We start from the raw sequence: 26,613 nt of genomic DNA on the forward strand, positions 1-26,613 counted from the left end.
ACTATGAATGAGATTAAAAACTATCACTGAAAAGCAAGAGATAGACATATGAAAAACAGGAAAATAATAAAATTAACACATCAGATCTTTTTTCTTGAAAAAAATAAATTCCCAATCAACAAATATAAAACAACCTAAAAATACTTGGCCACTGCCTTCTTGAATTGTGAAGCCATTAGTATCTCTAACTTCAACTACTGTTCCAAGAAGTGGAAATCCCAGGTGTACAGGCAATTCACATCTATGAAAATAAGACCCAGAGCAGATTTGAAAGTTTTCATTTGAATATTTTCCAATATATTTAAATCATACTGTATCAAATAAAGAAAAAAAGTTTGTTATGCTATAATTCAAAGACTGACAAGAGGAAAAGGTTAGGTGGAAAGGTTATCATGTTATTCATTACTATTTAGTACAAAATGTTGTAGCAGTATCTTGGCACTAGCTATAGTAAGGAAGGTTCTGGATTCCCAACTTAAAATATTAGATACAATCAGCCGGGCACAGTGGCTCACGCCTGTAATCCCAGCACTTTGGGAGGTCAAGAAGGGCGGATCACAAGGTCAAGAGATCGAGACCATCCTGTCCAACATGGTGAAACCCAATCTCTACTAAAAATACATAAATTAGCCAGGTGTGGTGGTGAACACCTGTAGTCCCAGCTACTCAGGATGCTGAGGCAGGAGAACAGCTTGAACCCAGGGAGCGGAGGCTGCAGTGACCTGAGATTGCGCCACTGTACTCCAGCCTGGACAACAGAGCAAGACTCAAAAAAAAAATTAGATACAATCGTGTTTCTAAAGTTATTACCCCAGTGCTTATCAAAAACACTGTCAATGTTAAGATCCTGGAAATATACAGTCTCTCTTCTCTATACAGTATAATGAAAACCCTTACTTTAAAGTAGAGTTAAGAATCTTCTCTGGAATCCTATAAATAGTCGCCCAACTTGATACCTCTGTGATACCATAAACATTAAATATTTGTGTTTTATTGCCTTCTCCTCTCCAGCTTCTGAGAACTGTCAATGATGGAAACACTTCACCACCAAGGGCTAATACTCGAAGAGAAGTAGTGGCTGACAAAACAGTTGACTTGATAAGCTGAGATCCAAATCTTCTAAGCAATGTTGGTGTTGCCTGTAAATACATTAAAAATAATTTATTTATTTCCCTTCACTTCTTAAGTAAGCATTGTAGTTATTATTTCAAAGTTAACATTTAGAGCCCACATGGAAATTAAGGCTGTGTTTAATAAATGGGAAATCCCATTTGGAAAACTACTGGTGCAACATTATCTTCATTAAAAAAAAATTTTTTTTGAGACAGGGTCTCACTCTGTTGCCCAGGCTGGAGTGCAGTGGCATGATCACCACTCAACGCAGCCTCAACCTCCCAGGCCCAAATGATCCTCCAACCTCAGCCTCCTGAATAGCTGGGACTATAGGAACGTACCACCACACCTAGCTAATTTTTTAAATTTTTTGTACAGATGGGGCCTGTGTTCCCCAGGCTGGTCTTGAATTCCTGGGCTCAAACAATTCTCCTACTTTGGCCTCCCAAAGCACTAGGATTACAGATGTGAGCCACCATGACTGGCCCAACATTATCTTCCTAATATGGATATCAGTTATGCTTTAGAAAAAAACTTAAGCAAAAATATTACTTATGTTTCATCATACAGTTTACACAAAAAGATTTAAGGATAAAAAAACAAAATCTATAAAATCAATTTATATTTCCTTTCTAACTCTGTATAAAAAGTATATAAAAGGGTTTAAAAATGTGCCTAAGCAAAACAATAATGAATAAGGATTTATAACAACAGCTTTATTGAGGTATAACTGACATATAATAAACTATTTTATGTATACAATTTAATATGTTTTGATATATGTATATACTAGTAAAACCATCACCACAATCAAAATAATGAACATAACTGTCTTTGTCAATTCAGATTACTGTAACAAAAATACTGTAGGCTGGGTAAGAAATGCAGTGCTCATGGTTCTGGAGACAGGGAAGTCCAGATCAAGGTGTGGGCAGACTTACTGTCTGGTGAGCACTCTACTTCATAGATGGTACCTTCTTGCTGTGTTCTCACATGGTAGAAGCGACTAATACACAACCTCAGGTTTCTTTTATAAGAGCACGAATCTCATTAATGAGGTTTCCACCCTCCTAAAGGCCCCACATCTTAATACCAACAGATTGGGGATTGGATTTCAACATGAATTCTGGAGAGACACAAACATTCAGATGACAGCAATATTCATCACTCTCAAAATTACCTGTGTACCACTGTAAGTCTTCTCTCCAACTGGACCCCTTTATCTAGACAACCACTGATCTATTTTCTGTCACTATAGATCAGAATAATCTTGTATAATTCCATTAATATAAATTATATATAATTATACATAATTACAAATGGAAATCATATATTCCATTTATATAATGGAATCATAAAATAGTCTGTTTTCACCTGGCTTCTTTCATTCAACATAATAGATACAATTCATCTATGCTGCTAAGTATATCAACAGTTCATTCCTTTTTATTGCTAAGTGGTATTTTATCATATGGATCAGGACTGGGTTTCACAGTTCCATATAAAATTTAAGATCAACTTACTCATTTCTACCAAAAAAGCCCACTGCACTTTGCTAGGAAGTGTGTTTAATTTACAGATCAATTTGGGGAGAAACGCAATCTCAAAAATATTAAAACTTCTAATTTATAAAGACAAAATGTTATTTAGGTCTCTAATTTCTATCAACAATGTTTTATAGTTTTCAGTGTACAAATCTTGCTCTTTAGCTTTATTCCTATTTTATTGTTTTTGATTCTAGTATAAATATTATCTTAATTTTACTTTTAGATATTTCTTTTATATACATATACTAAATATGCATGTACAAATATATATATAGAAATACAAATGATTTTTGTATATTGATCTTCTATCCTCCAACCTGACTAAATTTTATTATTGCTAGCAGTCCTCCTCACCACCCCCACCAACAAAATTTTCTATATACAAGATCACACCACCTACATATAAAGAGAGTTGTACTTCCTCCTGTCCAACACAAGTACCTTTAATATTTTTCCTTCTTGCCTTATTGTACTGGCAAGAACCACTAGAATGTTAAAGTGGCAAAGGCAAACATGCTTGCCTTGTTTCCAATCTTAGGGTCAAAGCATTCAGTCTTTTATCAAGTATGGTATCATATTAGCTGTGGTTCTATTGCTGGAGCCCCTCTTCATACTGGAGAACTTCCCTTTTATGCCTAGTTGTTGGGAGCTTTTTAAAAAATCATAAATGGGTGTTAGATTTTGCCAAATTCTTTCTCTGCATATATTAAGATAGGCATGTGCTTTTTGTTCATTATTATTTATGCTGTATATATCATCGATAATTTTGGATGTTAAACCAAACATGCATTCCTGGGATAAATCCCACATGGTCACCTTTAAATTTATTGAGACTTGATTTGTGGCTTAGCATGTGACTTATCCTATGAAATGTGCCAATGTGCTTAAAAAGTATTCTGCAATCACTGGATAGAATGTTCTGTATATGGCATTTGGTTGGTAATGTTGTTCAAGTCTTCGATATCATACTTGCTGATTTATGTCTAGTTTTTCAACCAATTATTGAAAGTGGGGTATTAAAATCTCCAACTACTGAGTCGTCTATTTATGTTTTCAATTTTGTCCATTTTTGTTTCAGGTATTTGGAAGCTCTATTTTTAGGTGGATATACATGTATAATTGTTACATCTTACTGATATAACAATGTACTTACTGATGTACTGACAATCTTATCCTTATAAAATTGTTATTGTTGCTTGTTTTTTTTTTTTTATTGCCAGTACATTTCTTTGTTAGTAACCTGCCTGGACTAAATCCATGAAATCTGTCTCCTCTAGTATATTTGGCCACTGATGTTGTTACTTAGTTGTTTATTAAAAAATATGTATTCGTATTCTTTTTAGTTGGAGTTTCTATGGGTCATCCCATGTGTAGAGAGCAAGTGATCAATCAATGATCACTAGACAGACTGCCCAAATGTGGACTGTCCAAATGCAGACAGTCTATCAAGTCATTGGTTGGCCAGACAACTTGAATTTTAATTCAGAAAAAATGATTTAAGGTCATGGCTTGTAAAATATTTACAAAGTAGAATGACTCTACATCCCAGTAGGTACTTACTATCCCAAATCTGTATGTGAATAGGGGAGCTCAGTCAAAGTTCAGGTCATTTTCAAGCCTGATCCATCTTTTATTTTCTATGGGCCCTTTTGTATCTCTTATGTGCATGCACACAGTCTCAGGTTCAGTCAGGAGTTGCATCTGCCCTCTGGTCTCTGATTCCCACGAGTGCAACCTCAGCCAGGAATATGCTTATCCCACCACCCTTGCAATCTCAGGCTAGAGGAGCTGTTGACCTCTCAGGCTAGGGAGCTGTAGGGCTCCCTACTGGCCTACTTTAAGATCATCATTTCCATAATGCTGCTGCTGGTCATGGGCATTACTATTATAAATTAAGTGAGCCCCTTCAAACAGAAAGAATCTGTGTGATGACTGAATTGAGACAGGGATGACAGGAGCAGACCCATACCAGAATGCCACGAAGTTCCACTATTTTCACATAAAATTCAGCAGTTTTAAAAAACATAAACATTTCTAAGATTGCTATATGTCTTTGGTTGATTTCCAAATGTTGAAATGCTTGGGTTTTTTCCCATTTTGTCCAGCTTTATAGTTGCTTTTTTGGGAAAGAGGATCTGTTAATCTCTTCACTTAGCCAGAGCGAAAAAATTTCTTGGAAATAAAGATTTTTAAAGTATTTCTTTCAATGAAATCTAAGGAGTCATAACAGACAACTTGAATTTTTTTTTTTTTTTTTTTTTTGAGACTGAGTTTCGCTCTTGTTACCCAGGCTGGAGTGCAATGGCGCGATCTCGGCTTACCGCAACCTCCGCCTCCTGGGTTCAGGCAATTCTCCTGCCTCAGCCTCCTGAGTAGCTGGGATTACAGGCACAAGCCACCATGCTCAGCTAATTTTTTTGTATTTTTAGTAGAGACGGGGTTTCACCATGTTGACCAGGATGGTCTCGATCTCTTGACCTTGCGATCCACCCGCCTCGGCCTCCCAAAGTGCTGGGACTACAGCCGTGAGCCACAGCGCCCGGCCTGACAACTTGAATTTTAATTCAGAAAAATGATTTAAGGTCATGGCTTGTCAAAACCTTTACATAGTAGAATGATTCTACACCCTCGTAGGTACTTATGTCCCAGTTAAGATTCTGGTTTTTAGTAATAAATTATGATGACAACACTGTAAAGCATTCTAAATCATGCTCTTAACTGTTATGCCAAGAGGTTTATTGTACTGAAAATCTCTTGTCAAAATAAAGGCTGAAATGGTCCTGGCTCTTCAGTTTCACTAAGCCAAATTTCAATGTTCTGGCCTAACTTCTGTTAGGACAATATCAACTTTGAACTCAACAAAGAAATGCACATCTATGATACTCAGCAAGATTAAAAAAAAAAAAAAATGGAGGCCAGGTGCAGTGGCTCATGCCTATAATCCCAGCAATTTGGAAGGCTGAAGCGGGTGTATCACTTGAGGTCAGGAGTTTGAGACCAGCCTAGTCGACATAGTGAAATCCTGTCTGTACTAAAAATACAAAAATTAGCCGGGTGTGGTGGCACATGCCTGTATTCCCAACTACTCGGGAGGCTGAGGCAGGAGAATCACTTGAACCCAGGAGGTGGAGGTTGCAGTGAGCTGAGATCACAACACTGTACTCCAGCCTAGGTGACAGAGTGAGATTTTGTCTCAAAAAAATAAAAAAATGGAAATACTTTTCAGACACTCATAAACTGAAATGATAAACTGAGGGGCAGAATACAAGTCAGCATCCTTTGCTAGTAAATCATTCTAGACATACAAAAATGAGAATTAGCAGATAACAGAAAAAACAGGAAATGTTAAAGCTTCTTCCAAGTTTTTTCAGGAAAAACTCAGGAAAAATGGAAAACATTATTATGCTGACCTATTCCTAGGTACCAACCTAATATTTTACTCTAACATGTTTTACTTTTAGACCATACATGGTGACTTATGCCTATGGTAATCCTAGCACTTTAAGAGGCTGAGGTGGGAGGATCACTTGAGCCCAGGAGTTCAAGACCAGCCTGGGAAACACAGGGAAACTCTGTCTCTATAAAAGATTTTAAAAATTAGCATGATGGTATGCACCTGTGGTCCCAGCTACTTGGAAGGCTGAGGTGAGAGGATCACTTGAGCCCCAGATGTCAAGGTTGCAGTGAGCCGTGAGCGCACCACTACTGCACTCCAGCCTGGGTGATAAAGCAAGACCCTGTCTCAAAAAACAAAGTTTTAAAGGGCATCAAGTTTAAATAATATAACTTTGTTACCCAGAGTATATAAATAAAAAATGTCCAAATATATTTTAGGTTTGTAATAAACCAAAAATCAATCCTTTCTTTCCCAAGAAACCCCTTATTCCTGAAACAAATAAAAGAGGTCTTTAATTTTCTCCAAAGCTTAGTCTATTTCACTTTGGGGCCTTTTCCCCCCATAGTAGCTCAAGATATTCTAATCTTTTCAATTTTCAAAGCTTTAGTAGTATGTGTTTGACAGCTTTTTCTTTCTTTTTTTGAGACTGAGTCTTGCTCTGTTGTCCAGGCTGGAGTGCAGTGGCATAAGCTGGGCTCACTGCAACCTCCACCTTCTGGATTCAAGAGATTCCCCTGCCTTGGCCTCCTGGGTAGCTGGGATTACAGGCATGCACCACATGATCGCTAATTTTTGTATTTTTAGTAGAGATGGTGTTGTGCCATGTTGGCCAGGCTAGTATGGAACTCCTGACGTCAGGTGATCTGTCCACCTCGGCCTTCCAAAGTTCTGGGATTACAGGCGTGAGCCACCGCGCCTGGCCTTGACAGCTTTTAAGATCTCTGCTTCATGTCCAATTAGGTCTGGGTAAGGTTTTTATTTGTAAATAAAATCTGTCTAAGGAGCGCTTTAGTAAATAAAAACTGTATATATATTAAATCAAAAATCCTTGATGACTTATACATCATTTGAAAGAAACCGGATTTAGGAGAGAGAAGATAAACCCTGACAACACAGCTAAAATTCAGTATAAGAAAAGGCATGTGCCTTACACAAAGGAAAGGACAGCCTGTCAGCTTCTATACCTCTCCTCCTTACTCCAACCAAGTCAAATGTGATCTGCTGATAATATTCCCAATAATTATTGTTAGCTAAATAAAATCACCATGAAACTATATGAAAAATTTGTCACGTTCTTATAACAATAAGTTTCTATCAGTTTCTCAGAAAAATCTGATCTCAAAAAGGTTAAAAACAACTGCTAAAGTAAATTTATCTGAGATTGTGCTAAAACATCAAACAAGAGGATGAGACTTAAAGAGGTAGAATTCATTGACCTAACATAGAAGGAAAGTCTCCTTCCCTTTTAGTAACTATCAACCAAATCTATCAAGGAACTTTGCAAACATTCCCTGAGAAACATGCTGCTTGAATTTTACAGGTAGATAAAACAGTTACAGTAATATCTTACCCAGATCCACAGAATTCACAGAATGACTCACTAACAGATGAGAATTTTTATCCACTGACACCAACAAGCCACACTGTTGTGTTCAATTTATATATATACATGCATTAGGATGAAAAACACATTGCCTTAAAAAAGTTTAAAGTATCAAATTTTGTTTTTGGAGCAGAAATTTAATATCCTCTCAATTCTCATTATCCTGGATAAAAACCTGGTAACTGTAGTTTATCAAAATAGAAAGTGGAGGCCGGGCGTGGTGGCTCATACCTGTAATCCCAGGACTTTCGGAGTCCAAGACAGGCGGATTGAGGAGTTCGAGACCAGGAAGCCAGGAGTTTGAGACCAGCCTGGCCATCATTGCGAAATACCGTCTCTACGATACAAAAATTAGCTGGGCATGGTGGTACATGCCTGTAATCCCAGCTACTCGGGAGGCCAAGGCACAAGAACCTCTTAAACCCAAAAGACAGAGATTGCAGTGAGCTGAAGTCACACCACTGCACTCCAATATAAGTGAGACTCCGTCTCAAAAAAAAAAAAAAAAAAAAAAGACAATGGACTCTAATAATTAAGATGCACATACATATGCACATAGCTACACACTATGGTCTGAATGTTCGTGTCTCCCCCTCAAATTTGTATGCTGAAATCCTAACTCTCAAGCCAGGCACAATGGCTCACGCCTGTAATCCCAGAACTTCAGACGCTGAGGCAGGAGGATCACTTAAGGCCAGGAGTTTGAGACGAGCCTGGCCAACATGGTGAAACCCTGTCTCTACTAAAAATACAAAAATTAGCTGGGTGTGGTGGTGGGCACCTACAATCCCAACTACTCAGGAGACTGAGGCACAAGAATCGCTTGAACTGGGAGGCAGAGTGAGCCAAGATCATGCCACTTAACTCCAGCCTGAATGACACAGTGAGACTCTGTCCAAAAAAAAAAAGCAAGCAAGCAGGTAAGCAATCCTAACTCTCAAGGCAATGGTATTAGTATTAGGAGGTGGGGGCTTTGTGAAGTGATTAGGTCCTGCAGGTAGAGGCCTCATGAATGAGATTAGCACCCTTATAAAACCTTCTCTATCATGTGAACCCAGTAAAAAGACAGCAGTCTAATGAATCAACGAGCAGACCCTCACCAGAGATCAAATCTCCTGATGACTTAATCTTTGACTTCCCACCTCCAGAACTGCAAGAAATAAAAATCTGTTGTTTATAAGCTACCCAGTTTATGGTATTTTATTACAGCAGCCTGAATGGACTCACATACACACACAGTGAGGAACTAAGCTACACCATCTCATTTAATTCTACTTGAGGTGGGTATTATTTCCATTTACAGATAAAACCTAAGGTTCACAGCAGTTAAACACTTAACTAAGATATCTACATACTAGGATATGCATATAACATAGCTAATTCTCTAGTACCTTTAACTACATACAATGTAGTAACTTAAGACTTGTGTACCAGTCATATACTTGTGTACCTGTATGACCTAATCACCAGTCAGATACACATTTAAATAACATTTTAAAAGTCCAAATTTCGAAAATACTTGTTTCTGTAGGTTAATGTAAAGTATATTGATGTAAAAATAAGAAAATCTATATTCCTAACTTGATTATATTTTAATTTACTTATACTAGCTTTTCATGAGAAACACAATATACACAGATTTTAAGACAGAAGAAGCAGCCTGTCCTTCTCAAATCCAACAAATTTGAGTCAAAGTAAAGGTCCTCTGGTTATTACAGTATGCACAAAATACATAGTAAAATAATTTTCTAGGCAGAATTCACTTCTCTCTTTTCATTTTCAAATTTAAAAAAGTCACATCAGGAGGAGACAGCCCTTGATAATCTAACCAGATTATATTAAACCATTGTAAAGAACTACAGGAATAAAAAATATTCTCTAAAACACTTAAAATATTGAAAAATGATAAAACATTCACTGCTACTAAAATGTACCTGCAAAACAGTCACTCTATGATGGGAAAAGAGAACAGTGGCTAATTTTGATGGAAGCAACTTGATGGAAGTTGGTACAATAAGCAGAGAGGCACCACTTGATAGAGCGAGAAATATTTCCACAACAGAAGGATCAAAGGTCAGAGGTGAAGCCAGAAACAAAACATCTTCTTCTGTGATGTCAAAAAGTAACCTAAGGCAAAACAGAATGCAGTTATGAGAAATGTCAAACATTCAGTAAGCACATACCCTAAAAAATTGTTTATGGTATTCAGGTTTCTAAATGTTGGCCAGATTTTATTCTCTTAGATTAGCCAAAATGGTGCTATCAAAATTCAGGAAATCTTCTTAATAAAAGAAAGAATTAACAGCCATTTAAAGCAATATCCATGTTTTACCAGACATATTTTATCATTTGTGCCGACTTTCGATGTGTCAACTTGATTGAACTACTGTCCCCAGAATTCCCTCTCTAGTATGTTTCTTGTTAGGGAAGGAGACAAGGGATATTCTCTTGAGAGCCGAAGAATAGAAGGGAGGCTGCTGCTTAGGAGCACACATGTCTTCTTCAAGCAGTTATTGAAGCAAACCCTATAGTCTCTAATCAGCTGATTTACTTAATCAAAGGGGAGATTATTCAGGGTTGGCTGGATTTACTTGGAAGGCCTTTAGGAGAGGTTTTAGGCATTCTCTGAAGAAGAAACTCAAAGAGCAGCTGGGTCTCCAATTAAACTCCCTTCCCCCAAATCTGATTTCACCTGGGGTCAGTCTCGTGACCACAGGATTCCAGCCTGCTTGGAATCACCTCTTCCTGACTGATCCCTACGGACTTTAGACTTGCTTAGCCAGCTCCCACAATTGTGTAAACCAATTTCCTATAATCAATCCCTGATCTAATCCTGGTTCTGCTTGTCTGATAGAATTCTTATTCTGTCGTACTTATTCAGTGATTCTTAATAGAAACTTCTGACTCCCCTTTCTCATTATTTAACATTTTCTCTCAGAATCTGAACAAAAAGCAGAATAAGAATATATGTGGTTAGGCTATTATAGAGCATGGACAGTCATTGTTAGGCCTATGGCACTATTTTAATTTGAACACACAAACCCTACTATACCTAAGAGCAGGGATTACCTTAATTTCAAAAGAGCTTCAAATATGGTATAAAGATTTTTAAACTCTCTGTTTATGGTGTCAAGGGTAAAATTAAAAATTCATTTTATGTTAAAGGTATAGGGGCCAAAAGGCTGTGATACTTTTCCTCCCCATTGTAAGGCTCACAGTCAACACTCCTATAAATACAAGTTTAAGAAAAGCATGACAAATTTATTTAATCAAAGTTTTATGAAACATGGGAGGCTTCGGAATAAAGACCCAAAAACGCAAGTGAAAAGTTCCACTTTAATGCTTAGATTCAATAGAGTGGACAGCTGTGTAGAAATGTGATTGGACAAAAAGGGAATGAGTAATAAACTGAGTGGGGAAATCCAGCAAGGCCTGTCCTTTTAAATCCTTGGCCTCTCTGTGTGGCATTTCTTCCTCCTAGGTATAGGGCAGGACCCCTTCTGGAATGAGTCTTATGTTCTACTTTCAGACAAAGTAAGAGCAGTTTCTCTACAGCCAACTGTTACATATAAAGGTTGGAGTAATATTTCTATATTTATAGTTTTTTAGGTTTTATTTTTTTTTGAGACAGTCTCACTCTGTCACCCAGGCTGTAGTGGTGCGATCTTGGCTCACTGCAACCTCTGCCTCCCGGGTTCAAGTGACTCTTCTACCTCAGCCTCCAGAGTAGCTGGGACTATAGGCATGTGCCACCATACCTGGCTAATTTTTTTTGAATTTTCAATAGAGACGGGGTTTCAACCATGTTGGTCAGGCTGGTCTCGAATTCCTGACCTCAAATGATCCACCCACCTTCGCCTCCCAAAGTGCTGGGATTACAGGCGTGAGCCACTGTGCCCGGCCTCTAGGTTTTATGACTATCTTTGAGGGAGAGGGGTTCGGTTTCTATGGCCTTCCTTGGGGAGAAAGGGAAGCAAGAGAAAGAAGAGGAGGAGAAGGTCTGAAAGAGACTTTACTTCTGAAGTGCTTCCAATATCCTTCAGTTCAAAGTACTTAGCATGCCAAAGTGCCATACACTGGGGTATCATTTTCTGAGCCCAACACCTCAAACTTCAAGTTTTAGAGGAATTATTCTTCACATATATTATCTAGCTTCCTACTTAGGTATTCAGAGGAGAGCAAACTTTCTAACTTGCTTCCAGTGAAACTGAAATTCTGAGAATATTTTTAGTTTCTCAATTCTATGAACAAAAATGGGCAAGGTTACGCATGCAATGAAGGATAAATGCTCCAGGTAGTTCATTTCAAGAAAGCAGCTTAAGATGCATTCACTATAAGAAAAGTTGGAAAAAAAAAAGAGAGAGACATTTTAAAGGAAGAAAAAAGGTGGAATGCAACACATATTTAAACATATTACTTGTGAAGCTTAGGCTGGGTATCTCACATATTGTTTCTCATTTTCCCAACCACCATATGAAGCAGGTATGATTATGTGGGAACGTAACTCAGAACCCAAGTTAGTATGAAGATTATTTTAAGGTAAAGACATTTGAGGTAAGGCGCAGTGGCTCACGCCGGTAATCCCAGCACTTTGGGAAGCTGAGGCAGGCGGATCACCTGAGGTCAGGAGTTTGAGACCAGCTTGGCCGACATGGTGAAAACCCACCTCTATTAAAACTATAAAAAATTAGCTAGGCATGATGGCGAGTGCCTGTAATCTCAGCTACTAGAGAGGCCGAGGCAGGAGAATCACTTCAACCCAGGAGACGGAGGTTATAGTAAACTGAGATCATACCATTGCACTCCAGCGGCAGTGTGAGACTCGGTCTCAAAAAAAAAAAAGCAAACCAAAAGGGATTTCTAACAGGCAAATCAACTGAATTAAGTTGAAGCACAAAATAGGTATCAAGAAATTTGTATACTTTAGTCATAAATCAACTCTTCAATCCTCATTAAGCAAATGTTTGCTCCCATTTCATAGACCATTCTTACCACTGCTGGGTCAGTGACTCTTAGTTGGCTGTCTCTCCACCTCCCCCAGATTCCTCATCTGCTTCATTCTCTTCAAGTTCTTCCCTACATCCCCAACCCCACCTCATCTCCCACACTCTTAGGTATGACTTGGCCTTCTGCTTCATACAAAAGTTAAAACCTACTGGTTTCCTCTAACACCAAGAAATGTATGTACTTTTAAATGTATGTACTTTGAAGGTATCAAAAAAGAGGCATTCCACTCAGTATTTTAAATAATGTCATTCCCTCCCATATCAATGTATCTTATTCCTTTGTTAATACTTCTACTACTAATTCATTATTCAAACAAACCTTCTCTACCAATTCCCTACCCTCAGCCTATAAACTGCTCTTTGTTTTTGTTTTTAAAGATGGGGTCTCGCTCTGTCACCAAGGCTGGAGTACAGTGGTGCGATCACGGATCACTGCAGTCTTGACCTCCTGGGCTCAATCAATCCTCCCACCTTAACCTTCCAAGTTGCTAGGACTACAGGCACATACCACCATGCCCAGGTAATTTTTTTCATGTTTCTTAGAGACAGAGTCCCACTATGTTACCTACGCTAGTTTTGAACTCCTGGACACAAGTAATTCTCCTGCCTTAGCCTCCCAAAGTGTGGGATTACAGGCATGAGCCACTGTGCCCAGCCAACCTCTCCCATCTTAAAGACAAAACACCTATGTCCATCCCAGAATTCCTTCTTTTCCATTAAAACCAGTTTCTAGAAAATAATGCTTGACTTTTGTTACCTCTATTTTGTTATCTCCTATTCACTTATCGCCAGCCTAATGTAATCTAGCTGCAACCTTGGGTACTTAAGAAGTCACTAAAGACCATATTGTCAATCACAATAGCCATCTTTTTCTACCAGCATTTAACCATTTCTTCTTTCCAGGCCTACATGTGCCATCCAATACCATAGGTCCACTGAGCACTAAAAATGTGGCTAGTCCACACTGAGATGTGTAAGTATAAAATATATGCCAGATTTTGATGATGATTAACATAAAAATAATTTTTATATTGATTACATATTGAAGTAATGTTTTGGAATATAAGGAATTAAATAAAATATATTGTTAAAATTAACTTCATTTGATTCATTTTTCTTCCCTTTTCATTTATTCCATTTTACTTTCAAATACTGCTTAAAAACTTAAAATTACATAAAACTTAAAATGACATAAAATTATATATGTGTCTCATGAGGTTTCTATTTCTGTTTCCTCCTTTGATTTCCTAGGACTACATCCCTAAGGTTCATTTCCTCCAGTCTTTCTTGGCAAATGAAGAATGGCAACTTTGGAGTTTTCTTATCTCTTGACCACATCAGCAAGTCAAACTCCACAATACTACTATAAGAGTGAACTTAATAAAATGAGAATATTTGAATGGTTCCCCATCATCTACTGGATTAAGTTCAGACTTCAACCAGGCATACCATGCTCCTGATCTTTCACTGTTTCTTCGGCCCTGCTCTGACATGTTCTAGCAGGACAAACTCCTTCTTTCTCATATAACTCTGCTAGTACTTCTGCTAGGAAAAGCTTTCCTCCCTTTTTATTAATAATTAAGATGCAAAGCTTCTAACCATATCATTTGTTTGTTCTGTGTCTGGCCCTAGGCTTGGATGAAACAGGTGAAGGGCCTAGTCTGCAGAGAACTAAAGTTCAGATAGAGCCGAAACAAAAAATACTTAATTACTTCTTAGGACTATCAATTTAGGAACAAGAGTTATAAAAACAAATGTTTTAAAATTCTTTTTTTCCCTTTAAAATACAAGGTTTTTTTGTTTGGGGTATTTTGTTTTTGTTTTTGTTTTGTTTTGTTTTGGAGACAGAGTCTCATTCTTTCACTCAGGCTGGAGTACAGTAGCATATTCTCAGCTCACCCCAACCTGCATCTCCTGGGTTCAAGCAATTCTCCTGCCTCAGCCTCTCAAGTAGCTGGGATTACAGGCACCTGCCAACACATCTGGCTAATTTTTGTATTTTTTTTAGTAGAGACAGGTTTCACCATGTTGGCCAGGCTGGTCTCAAACTCCTGACCTCAAGTGATCTGCCCACCTCAGACTCCAAAAGTGTTAGGATGAGAGGGGTGAGCCACTGCACCTAGCCTAAAATATAGGTTCTAAGAAAGAGTCAAAGAATAGAACTTACCGAAAATGCTGGATATTGGGTACTATACACTGATGAGGCACTCTGACAATCTTTGGTATTCCTGTAGTCCCTGATGTATGTAGAACATAGGCTAAGCAATGCTCTAGCCTCAGATCCATGTGTTCTTCTGCTTTTTCTTCATTGACATGCTCAGAACTTATGCTGTTTCTTATTTTTTCTTTTTCATATTTCTCTTTTCCATCACTTAGCATCAAGTCCACCTCAGTATTTTTCCAGTGAAGTCTGAAGAGCACTAGGTCATTATGTTCTACTGTAAATGTATCATAGTTCAATGTTTCATGAAAAGATTTAAATTTCTGTGTGAAATGGGGGACAAAGTTTACATATTAGTATGTTAAAAAACACTTTTTTTTATATAGAAATAATATGAAATACAGTCATCCTTCAGTATCCACTGGGGAATTGGTTCCAGGATCATCTCAGATACCAAAATCTGAAGATGAACAAGTCTCTCATATAAAATGGTGCTGTATTTGCATATAACCCATGCACATCCTCCTATATACTTTAAATCATCTCTAGATTACTTATCACCAATACAAAACAAATGCTATGTAAATAGTTGCTATATCTTAAAATTTGTATTAGCTTTTAACTGTTGCATTGTTTTTTGTTGTTTTTTCTGAATACTTTCTCTTTTTTTTTCTTGAGACAGAGTCTCACTCTTTTGCCCAGGCTAAAGTGCAGAAATATCATCTTAACTGACTGCAACCTTGAACTGCTGGGCTTAAGTGAACTTCCTGCTTCAGCCTCTTGAGTAGCTGGAACTACAGGTGTGCACCACCACACCCAGCTAGTTTTTTTATTTTTAGCAGAGACAAAATCTCACTATGTTACCCAAGCTGGTCTCAAACTCCTGGCCTCAAGTGATCTCCTGCCTCAGTCTCCCAAAGTGCTGGAATTACAGGTGTGGGTCCCAAATGTTTTAAATCTACAGTTGGTTGAATCCTTGGATGGGAAACCACCAGATACAGAGGGCCAAGTGTACTCATTTACTCTTTCAACATGACTTTTTTGCAGAGTACTTGCTATATACCCAGAGATAAAAAGACAAATGAAACTCCAAGAGCAAAGTGCTGTACTTACTTTCAAAAACACCAGACATATAAAAGCAATTATAATGCAACATTGTATGATAATGAAACAGGCCTGAAATGTTAATGGGAACAGAGAATGCTGAATTTCACTCTGCCTAGAAGGTTAGAGATTGCTTCACAGGTAATATTTGTTATAAGTAGCTATTCTGCAAATAATGAAAATCGGCACGTCAGGCCAACAGCCAACGTTGAGGATCTGACCTGCGAAAGCTGGTAGGTGAACATTAAGCATTTCAATTAAGGTAAATAAAGGGCTCTCTTCCCCCTTCTCTGGTCATGTAAGAGATGCTTAAGATGGCCAATTAGCAACAGCTCCAGATTGCAGCTCCCAGTGAAAGCACAGAGAGTGAGTGGACGCCACATTCCCAGATGAATTTTTGTTGCCCACGGACCAGGAGATTCCCAATAGAGGAGCCCCACGGGTCGCCAGCACTACTCTTTTGGCCGGCGAGGCTGTTTTGTCGGCGCTCCGGCGCGGTGGTTCTCAGTGCGGAGTATAGGGGACTGGGTGCCTTTTAGTTGGCGTTTGGAGCTCCGGGAAGGCAGAGTCGCCCATTCAGCTGATTGAAAAGGGGACTGAAACAGGGAGTATACGGGACTGGGTGCCTTTTAGTTGGCGTTTGGAGCTCCGGGAAGGCAGAGTCGCCCATTCAGCTGATTGAAAAGGGGACTGAAACAGGGAGCCAGACCAGGAGATTCCTGGGCAAAAAAGCGTCACGAATCTCAACGCCGCTGTTTCAGCTGGCGCAGTGGGTCTCTGCAAGGGAAATTACACAGATTCCGGCACCCTTTCAACAGGCGACTGGAACACCTGGGAGAGAATCCACCGTTCAACAACAACAACAACAACAAAAAAAACACTCTGAGGCAGGGAGCCAGGTGATCTGGCTCAGCTGGTCCCACCCCCACAAAAAAACAGCAATTGGAAACGCTGAGGATTGAGAGTTTCACAGGAAGCACAGCTGAACCCGGGAAGGTCCAGCTCTGTGGGGGAGGGGCATCCACCGAAGGAAAACTAAGAAACAGAAAAAACTTCATCACCAACAAGCTGGACATCCACTCAGAGACCCAATCTGAAAGTCAGCAATTACAAAGACGACAGGTGGATAAATCCACAAAGATGGGAAGAAACCAGCGCAAAAAGGCTGAAAACACCCAAGATCAGAATGCCTCTCCTCCTACAGGGGATCGCAGCTCCTCATCAGCAAGGGAACAAGGCCTGATGGAGAATGAGTGTGATGAATTGACAGAATCAGGCTTCAGAAGGTGGATAATAAGAAACTTCTGTGAGCTAAAAGAACATGTTCTAACCCAATGCAAAGAAACTAAGAACCTTGAAAAAAGGTTTGACAAAATGCTAACGAGAATAGACAATTTAGAGAAGAATATAAGTGAATTAATGGAGCTGAAAAACACAATACGAGAACTTCACGAAGTATGCACAAGTTTTAATAGTCGAATTGATTAAGCAATTGATCAAGAAGAAAGGATATCAGAGGTCGAAGACCAACTCAATGAAATAAAACGAGAAGACAAGATTAGAGAAAAAAGGGTAAAAAGGAATGAGCAAAGTCTCCAAGAAATATGGGACTATGTGAAAAGACCTAATCTACGTTTGATAGGTGTACCTGAATGTGATGAAGAGAATGAATCCAAGTTGGAAAATACTCTTCAGGATATAATTCAGGAAAACTTTCCCAACCTAGCAAGACAGGACAACACTCAACTCCAGGTAATACAGAGAACACCACAAAAATATTCCTCAAGAAGAGCAACCCCAAGGCACATAATCGTTAAATTCACCAGGGTTGAAATGAAGGAGAAAATACTAAGGGCAGCCAGAGAGAAAGGTCAGGTTACCCACAAAGGGAAGCCTATCAGACTCACAATAGATCTCTCAGCAGAAACCCTACAAGCCAGAAGAGAGTGGGGGCCAATACTCAACATCCTTAAAGAAAAGAATTTTCAACCCAGAATTTCATATCCAGCCAAACTAAGCTTCATAAGTGAAGGAAAAATAAAATTTTTCGTGAACAAGCAAGTACTCAGAGATTTCATCACCACCAGGCCTGCTTTACAAGAGCTTCTGAAAGAAGCACTACACATAGAAAGGAACAACCAGTATCAGCCATTCCAAAAACATACCGAAAGGTAAAAAGCATCACTATAATGAAGAATCTACATCAATTAATGGACAAAACAGCCAGCTAGCATTAAATGGCAGTATTAAACTCACATATATCAATATTAATCCTAAATTTAAATGGACTAAATGTCCCAATCAAAAGACACAGACAGGCAAATTGGATAAAAAGCCAAAACCCATTGGTATGCTGCATCCAGACCCATCTCACATGCAAGGATACACAAAGACTCAAAACAAAGGGATGGAGGAAGATTTACCAACCAAATGAAGAGAAAAAAAGAAAAAAAAGCAGGAGTTGCAATTCTCGCCTCTGATAAAAGAGACTTTAAAGCAACAAAGACCAAAAAAGACAAAGAAGGACATTACATAATGGTAAAAGGATCAATGCAACAAGAAGAGCTAACGATCCTAAATATATATGCATCCAATACAGGAGCACCCAGATACATAAGGCAAGTTCTTAATGACTCATAAAGAGACTTAGACTCCCACACAATAATAGTGGGAGACTTTAACACCACATTGTCAATATTAGAGACAGATCAACGAGATAGAAAATTAACAAGGATATCCAAGACTTGAACTCAGACCTGGAACAAGTAAACTTAATAAACATTTACAGAACTCTCCACCCTAAATCCACAAAACATACATTCTTCTAAGTATCACATCACACCTATTCTAAAAGTGACCACATAATTGGAAGTAAATCACTCCTCAGCAATTGCATAGCATTTCATAGGTTTAAATGAAATATTGGTTGGTTGGTTGGTTGTTATTTTCCTCCCTTATTCCTTCCTGTCTCCATTGTTAAGCACAATTATTGGCATAAAAGAGGTTTTTAATACCCATTTTTAGACTGCACTCTAGCCTGGGCAATAGAGCAAGATTCCTGTTCTCTCTCCTTCTTTCTCTTCCTCTTTCTTTTTCTTTTTTTCTTTCTTCTCTTTCTAAAACAAAAAAGAAAAAAAAAAGAAAAGGGGGGTGGGGCGGGGGGGAGGGCGAGTTGCATTGTTGATAGATGAGATGCAAATCCTTAATAACGTTGTACACTCAGCACTAAGGAGTTTAGATCTTAACCCGTAACTGACAGGATCCAACTGAAGGTGGCAATAGCATAGATTAGACTCTGTCAAGGACAGAATAATAGATAAGTAATAAGTGAGAACCACTTAATGAGTCTTTTGCAATAATTCAGATATACTATATGGTCCTGAACTACTATTCTATTGCAAGAGGAGTGGTTAGAAAGGGTCTATCAGCAAAGAACAAATAAGACAAGGTGACTTTCTGGATATGGAGTGAGTCTAAGAAAATTGTTAGGTTTCTGGCTCAGGTGATTTGGTGGATGAAGACGAATTAATGCAGAAGTGAGTTGGAAGAGATGATAAACTGAATTTGTACATGTTGAAAGTAAGGTTTCTTTAAATATATCTTTTTAGGTTGACAAAAACAGCTTAATGAAATATAATCTAAGTTTTCACATTAAATAAATCAACATAAATAATGAGAAAAAGGTTACAACCCAGAAGCCTACAGTGTTTTCTTTGTGTGTTTAGTATATGTGTATGTATTGAGTAGGGGATGTGGAATGGCCTGTAATATTGAAAAAATTAAAGACCTACATATTCTTCAGATCTAGCTCAAAACCATCCTTCCCCACTAAAATTCTACTATATCTATTAAGCTATGTTTACTTAGGACAATTATCACACCACGTAGATGTTATAGGTTCAGGAGTATTAACTTTTCTCTCCAACTACAATACAAAAAGGTGGCAGGCTTACATACCAATGCCCTCCCAATCACCCTGTCCTACTGCAAGGTTTCTCAGCTTCAACACTACTGATATTTTGGACCAGATAATTCTTTATGGAGTGCTGTCTTATACATGTAGGAGTTTTAGCAGTATCCCTGGCCTCTACCCACTAGATGCCAGTAGCACCCTACTTCCATCATTACAATAAAAAATTTGTCTAGACATCGCCAGTTGGCCCCAGTTGACAACTACTACTTTAGTGGATGCTGGGTATACATACAGTAGATGCTTAAAAATACTTACTAATTGGTCCTGTGCTAAATGAAGGAAGAACACTTATACTATCATCAAAATCATGGGATAGGAAGCAAAGTTTTGCTATGCCCAACTTCTTACTAGTCATAAAGAATACCTTGATACTGACAATTAATACTGATACTCAGATACCTCTAATAAAATTTTCACTAAGGTTGCTAAAAAAAAAAGAAATATCACATCCTCATTTCAGTTTCGCTTACTTATGTACAATGGAATAACCAATTTGAGTAGTAGAGGAAACTTTGGCTACATACTAATAAATGTTTATTTTTTAAATATTTATTGACCAGGCCAGGCATGGTGGCTCACGCCTGTACTCCCAGCACTTTGGGAGGTTGAGGCAGGTAGATCACTTGAGGTCAGGAGTTCAAGACCAGCCTGGCCAACATGGTGAAATCCTGTCTCTATTTAAAAAAATATGTACAAAAATTAGCTGGGTGTGGTGGCACACACCTGTAATTCCAGCTAGTTGAGAGGCTGAGGCACAAGAACTGCTTGAACCTGGGAAGCAGAGGCTGCAGTGAGCTGAGATCACACTACTGCCCACTGTACTTCAGCCTGGGTAACAGAGTGACACTCTGGCTCAAAACAAACAAATAAACAAAAACAAAACAAAACAAAACAAAAAAAGCTTTGATTCTCTAGAAAGTCCCCCATATATCTCAAGTTCTTGATACTTCTTACACACACACACAGTGGGGGGCGGGCAGGGAGGGGGAATGCATTTAAGTTACCCCAATACAAATTGGCTCATATAGAAAATGGGCAAAAACAGGCTACATTGAATATATTTTTATAATGTTCTTCCTCTTTAGTAAAAATGTTTTATAAATAAATTAATAATGAAGCATGGGCTGCATCTTGCCAAACATATAATACCAATCGTTGGCCCAAAAGCAGTATTTCTTGGTTATATCTTTGGTTGGCAATCATTAAAAAATAAAAAACAAGGCGGGGCGTGGTGGCTCACGCCTGTAATCCCAGTACTTTGGGAGGCCGAGGTGGGCAGATCACCTGAGGTCGGGAGTTCAAGACCAGCCTGACCAACATGGAGAAACCCTGTCTCTACTAAAAACACAAAAAATATTTTTATTTTGCTCTTTAGTGACTGGAGATCAAAGATATTGCTAAATATCCCATAATGTATGGAACACTCCTCACAACAATTACTCAACCCTAAATGTCATAGTGCAAAGATTGAGAAACCCTGCCACATTTAGCAGACTTAGGAATCCAGATGGGAGAAAGAAGGAATGCTTCAATTGAGAGATAAATGTAATACACACAAAAAACAATTGACACTCCCAGACTTACATTAATTTGCTTTTTCTCAACAAGAATATACTTTAGATTACATTTTTTCATAAAATGAGTTGATAATGATGGTGGTGAATCTGGATCAACAGGTACATAAGCAGCTGGGACTTGGAGAATTCTAAAGAAACAAGCACATAGTCAGCATAGAATGTCTGTTAATTTAATATTTGTTTAAGCATTTCTATTTCTCTACGTCTTTTTTTTTTGTAGCAGCATAAAAATGGTTTCTGGAGCACTTTATTGCTGATATGAAATTTCCAATGTTTTCATTGACATATAATTGGTTATAAACACTGTCATTTTATCTTTTCTTAATGAAAATTCTGAGTATTTACTATGTTAAATTCTTATCACTTAATACAGAGAAATATAAGATTTTTTAAAGTTAAGCATTTTAAGTAGTTTCAGGTATACTTTAAGGATGCTAGATCTTTGCACATAGTAAATTGTCAATAAATTTTGTCAATAATTGAGTGAAAGTAAATTTTTGTTGTTGTTTGTTTTTGTTTATTTGTTTTACAGAGATGGGATCTTGTTAAGTCACCAGGGTGGCCTCGAACTCCTGGCCTTAAATAATACTCCAGCCTCAGCCTCCCAAAGTGCTGGGATTTAGGGCCATGAGCCACTGGGCCCAGCTGAAAGTAAATTTTTGAACATCTTTTGCTTTATACTTAATTTACTAAGTATATAAATAATTAAATTAAATTACTAAATAATTAATTTACTAAGACATATTATAGAATGAATAAACTTCCCTATTTCTTTGGCAGTTTATATTTATTGAAGAATTCTAATATAGAAATCACTATATGAGGATAATATTCTAGAACAATTTAAATGATTGAACATTTTGCAAATATTTTTGGAATAATGCCTTCCAATGGGTTCATATTTCAATCTATATCAACTATTTTCCAAAACTCTAATTTGCTGATTTATTGAATACCTCAGTGCCTAAAATTTCAGCTGCAGACAAAAAAAGATAGTCATGTTGTCTGTGAAATCCTTGTTTTCTTTTATCTAACAGCAAAGTGTTATAATTGTTTTCCTTTAACAGATTAATGAAGCCCTTATATTTTGGAGATACTAAAATGTTCTATTAGTGAAAACTTCTAGTCTCTCCTAAATAAGCTCAGAATAATTAATTTAAATAATTTAAATAATTTAAAATAATACTAGGGGAAACGTGAACTCTTTTAGCCTCTCTATAATTGACCAAACAATATAGAAAAATCCAATAGTAAATAGAACAGTATACTCTATTTAAAAATTATGTTAGCTTAGAGTAACATCAAATGTATAGTTATAAAATATATTACCCTAAAATCCAAGAGGGTAAGTCTATCCCAGGTTGGCAGTAGAGACCAATTTCCCGAATTCCTTGAAAGTCACAGTGTAACAGCAGAAAATTCGATAATTCTGAAGCAGCATTAACCACAGTCTTGTAGGTGTAATAAACTGGAAGCTGGTTGCTGCATTCATCAAAACATACAGCTACTCTGTCCATATAACAGGAGGCAGCCTTATGCACCAATTCCTGAAGAGTCATTTCACTGAAGTTTATCTAAATACCAGTTTGTAGCAGAGAACCCTGTGTAAGTAGTAGGGGGAGAGGGAGTTTTAGAGAGCTCGGTGAAAGGACAGGGAGAAACTTCTCTACAATCACGTCTCACAAAAATAATTATATCTTATATCAAAGATACACAAATGAAGAATCTCTGAATTTATGAAATGTCTATGGTAACTTTAGTGAGAACAATGAGGCTGAAAATTAACTTGATATGTCAACCTATGCTGGATCACAGCTTGAAAAATCTTTGGGAGGGGAGTGGTATACACAGATGAGAATAAAGCAGGTAAAAATGGAGACTTCTCTCTCAACTGACCACAATGTAAATATGAAATATATAAAAAATTATAAAATAAAATAAAATTTAAAAGACCCCGCACTTAATTTTTTCACTTTCCTTCAGCAACTGTTATAGATTGGTTAAGATAAAGTAGTGAAAATCTTGTATGGTGACTTTAAAATTACTAATGTAGCCAGGTGCAGTGGCTCACGCCTGTAGTTCCAACACTTTGGGAAGTCAAGGTGGGTGGATCACTTGAGGTCAGGAGTTCAAGACCAGCCTGGCCAACTTGGTGAAACCCTATCTCTACTAAAAATACAAAAATTAGCTGGAGGTGGTGGCATGCGCCTATAATCCCAGCTACTCTGGAGGCTGAGGCAGGAGAATGGCTTGAAACTAGGAGGCAAAGGCTGCAGTGAGCTGAGATGGCACCACTGCACTCCAGCCTGGGTGACAGGGCAAGACTCCATCTCAAAATAAATAAATAAAATAAAATGACTTAAGGTAAATAAAGTTTGCTTTTAGATTCCAGTGGGAACTAAACTCAGATGAAAGCAAAATCAATCTTTGACAGAAGAAAGTAAAAAATCCTATTCCTATTCATTCAGTTCTAGACCACTATACATAAAAACACTGCTTATTACTATTACAATATTAATATTTTGCTAAAGTCATATTGTATAATTAAGAAGTAAACTCTTCATATTGTATAGTTTATTTGATTTTTAAATTCCCAATAAATTCATTTAGACTCTAAATATAGTATTACAACTCAATAAAGCATTATATCAATGCAATGTTCTCTGGGTTTCTTAATGCAGATTATACTAAAAGAAGATTTGAAACAGTATTTCAAGAAAGAAACACTCGAAATCAATGGTAAAAAAAACTCACAGTGTTTCCTTGAAGGTAAAGGTGATTTTTTTTCCTTCTCTGAACTCTATTTTCCATACTTTAAAGCAAATAAGACTTATTAAGTAGACTACTTTAGTAAAGTTTTTGTTTGTTTGCTTGTTTGTTTCAGACAGAGTCTCTCATTCTGTTCCCCAGGCTGGAGTGCAGTGGCACGATCTTGGCTCACTGCAACCTCTGCCTCCCTGGTTCAAGCGATTGTCCCACTTCAAGCTCCCGAGTAGCTGGGATTACAAGTGTGTGCCACCATGGCCAGCTAATTTTTGTTTTTGTTATTTTTTTTTTAATAGAGACAGGGTTTCTGTGTTGGCCAGGTTGGTCTTGAACTCCTGACCTCAAGTGATCCATCTGCCTTGGCTTCCCAAAATGCTGGGATTACAAGCGTGAGCCACCGCACCCGGCCTAGTCAAGTTTTGTTTTGTTTTGTTTTGTTTAATTTGTTCACACCTGTTTGATTTCCTGACTCAAAATTTTCATTCATATCAACTAATTAACATCAGTTAGAAAAAAAAGAATCCTAAATAGAGTAAAATGAACCAATAACTGCCGAGATCCGTAAGTTTGAAAATGCTGTGATTTCTAAAGTTTAAACATATAAGGCAACTTTAGTACTTACATTATTTATTTTGGTAAGCATTTCTATAAATACTAGCTCTTTTCTATGCACAAGATACAATTTTTAAGCTTTCCTCAGACATACAAATGATCAGTATATAAATATAAAGAAGACCTTCTACAGCATGAGCTCAAATTATGAGGAATGAGTTTATTTGGCAACATACAAGGTAGTGCAGAAGGATACCTACACATCTATACGATAATTAAGATGCTTCTCTTCTTTTAATTTCCAGTTTCCCAATGGTTGCTACAGAGATTTACGGTAAAATCCATTCTTACTGTCTCAGGTTTTCATTTTCATTCATTGAATCAAATAACATTCTCTCCAGTAGAGAATACTATACTTATTCATGCCCAAATGTTTGAGACCTTAAAAAGGAAAAAAAAAAAAAAAAAAGCAAACTTAGGTAAGATTTTATATGTAATAGGAATAAATTTAAGATATTTGCTACTTTACAACTGTAGAAGCTGCTATTTAGTCACCAGAGATCTTAAGAGCGTCAACAAATTCTATTGCTATGGAGACTCTCTCTAGGTCACTGGCTGTTTTAAAGATGAATAAATAATCTAGAAACTTTATTTTCTCAATCCACTTGCTTCTTAATTTACGGTATGCAACGAGTAACAATGCACTTTAGAGCTTCCTAAACATTCTTTCTTGGCTCTTCGAAACCACTTTATTTCCATTTGAATAGAGTGGCAGAGGGTCGGAGGTTCGTGACTCAGGAGTGTACACAAAGGTCAGGGTTAATCTGAACCGCACCAGCACGCCAGACTCCAATATATCAAATCCGAGACCAGCCAGTGGTCCTGAAGATGAGCAAATCGTGTGGAAGCAGCCTCAGGCCTCGCGGCATTTCGCCTCCCTCACACAGACCCCCCGCCGGACACCGCGTCCTGCCGCGACTCACTTAGCAAATCTCGTGGATTAGGTTTAATCGCATTCGGATCTTTCCTCAACAGCTCCTCGCGGACGCTTGTCACCTCGAAACAGCCGCTCCCCGAAGCCGTAAAGCTACCCCAGAGCGGGGCCCCTCACGTAAATCTTTCGCGTCGCCGCGTGACGTCAGTGCGAGGCGCCAACCTGAGAGAAGAGTTCGGTAGGCTTTTTAACTTTTGGTTTTCCGCTCCGTCGCTTCCTAGGGTCGCGCCTGGTCTCGGACCGGGTTTGCAAGGACTTTGGAGCTGACCAGCTTGGAGCCATAACCCTTTTCGTACTTGCCAAAAAGCTCTGGGCAAGACTCTTGAATTTTGAGCCACAGTATTCTCGTTCATAAGGTGAAAATAAAAGCATCGCCTAGAGTTGATGTGAAGAGAGATGAAATCATTGTGAAATAAGAGAGTTATTGGCCTTCAACCAATGACATTTTCTGAAAACCTGCTGGAGATATGGCTGCAGCAGTGACGCCTGCAAACGAAGTTCCTGTTACCATGATGCTGACATTTTAATTGAGAAGCAGATTGAAACGATAACAAAGGAATTTGGAGGTTTTACTAGGACCTGTAAAGAAATTAAAGCAGGTCCGAGGTGGAGTTTTGTAAACTAGTTTTGTGCTAGAATAGACGTTTTTGTTTCCAAGGGAATTGTTAACAGTTGGAGACATGTCAATTATTACAATCAGTATCAAGGGCAATAACAGTGGTGTTTTAAAGCTACTGCCTGATGGCAGAATAACCGGGATTTTTTGTTCGGAGGGGGTTAGCCAGGGGAAGGACTGCGAGGACAGCTCTGCATCAAAACA

General features: G+C 38.0%; 1 protein-coding gene across 5 annotated transcripts in view; it reads right to left on the bottom strand.

The window, feature by feature from the left end:
* The window catches only part of AASDH (aminoadipate-semialdehyde dehydrogenase), a 44,449-nt gene extending 18,549 nt beyond the window's left edge, over positions 1-25,900 (bottom strand). Inside the window, exons 1-8 of one of the 5 annotated variants that reach the window (XM_012441060.3) lie at positions 25,783-25,900; positions 25,060-25,240; positions 22,811-23,082; positions 21,489-21,609; positions 14,834-15,150; positions 9,595-9,787; positions 898-1,139; positions 135-241 (exon numbers count right to left, since the gene is read on the bottom strand). In XM_012441060.3, the coding sequence (XP_012296483.1) occupies positions 135-241; positions 898-1,139; positions 9,595-9,787; positions 14,834-15,150; positions 21,489-21,609; positions 22,811-23,040 (1,210 nt within the window). In that variant the 5' untranslated portion in view covers positions 23,041-23,082; positions 25,060-25,240; positions 25,783-25,900. Of the gene's footprint in view, positions 1-134; positions 242-897; positions 1,140-9,594; positions 9,788-14,833; positions 15,151-18,945; positions 19,048-21,488; positions 21,610-22,810; positions 23,083-25,059; positions 25,241-25,782 lie in introns of those variants that run through there. The other 4 variants (XM_021670337.2, XM_021670338.2, XM_021670339.2 and 1 more) reach the window with 4 other exon arrangements.
* Positions 25,901-26,613: the final 713 nt, after the last annotated feature.

Source organism: Aotus nancymaae, unplaced genomic scaffold, assembly GCF_030222135.1.
Source record: "Aotus nancymaae isolate 86718 unplaced genomic scaffold, 86718_ANA_hifiasm-v0.15.2.pri h1tg000006l, whole genome shotgun sequence".
NCBI classification, from domain to species: Eukaryota; Metazoa; Chordata; class Mammalia; order Primates; family Aotidae; genus Aotus; species Aotus nancymaae.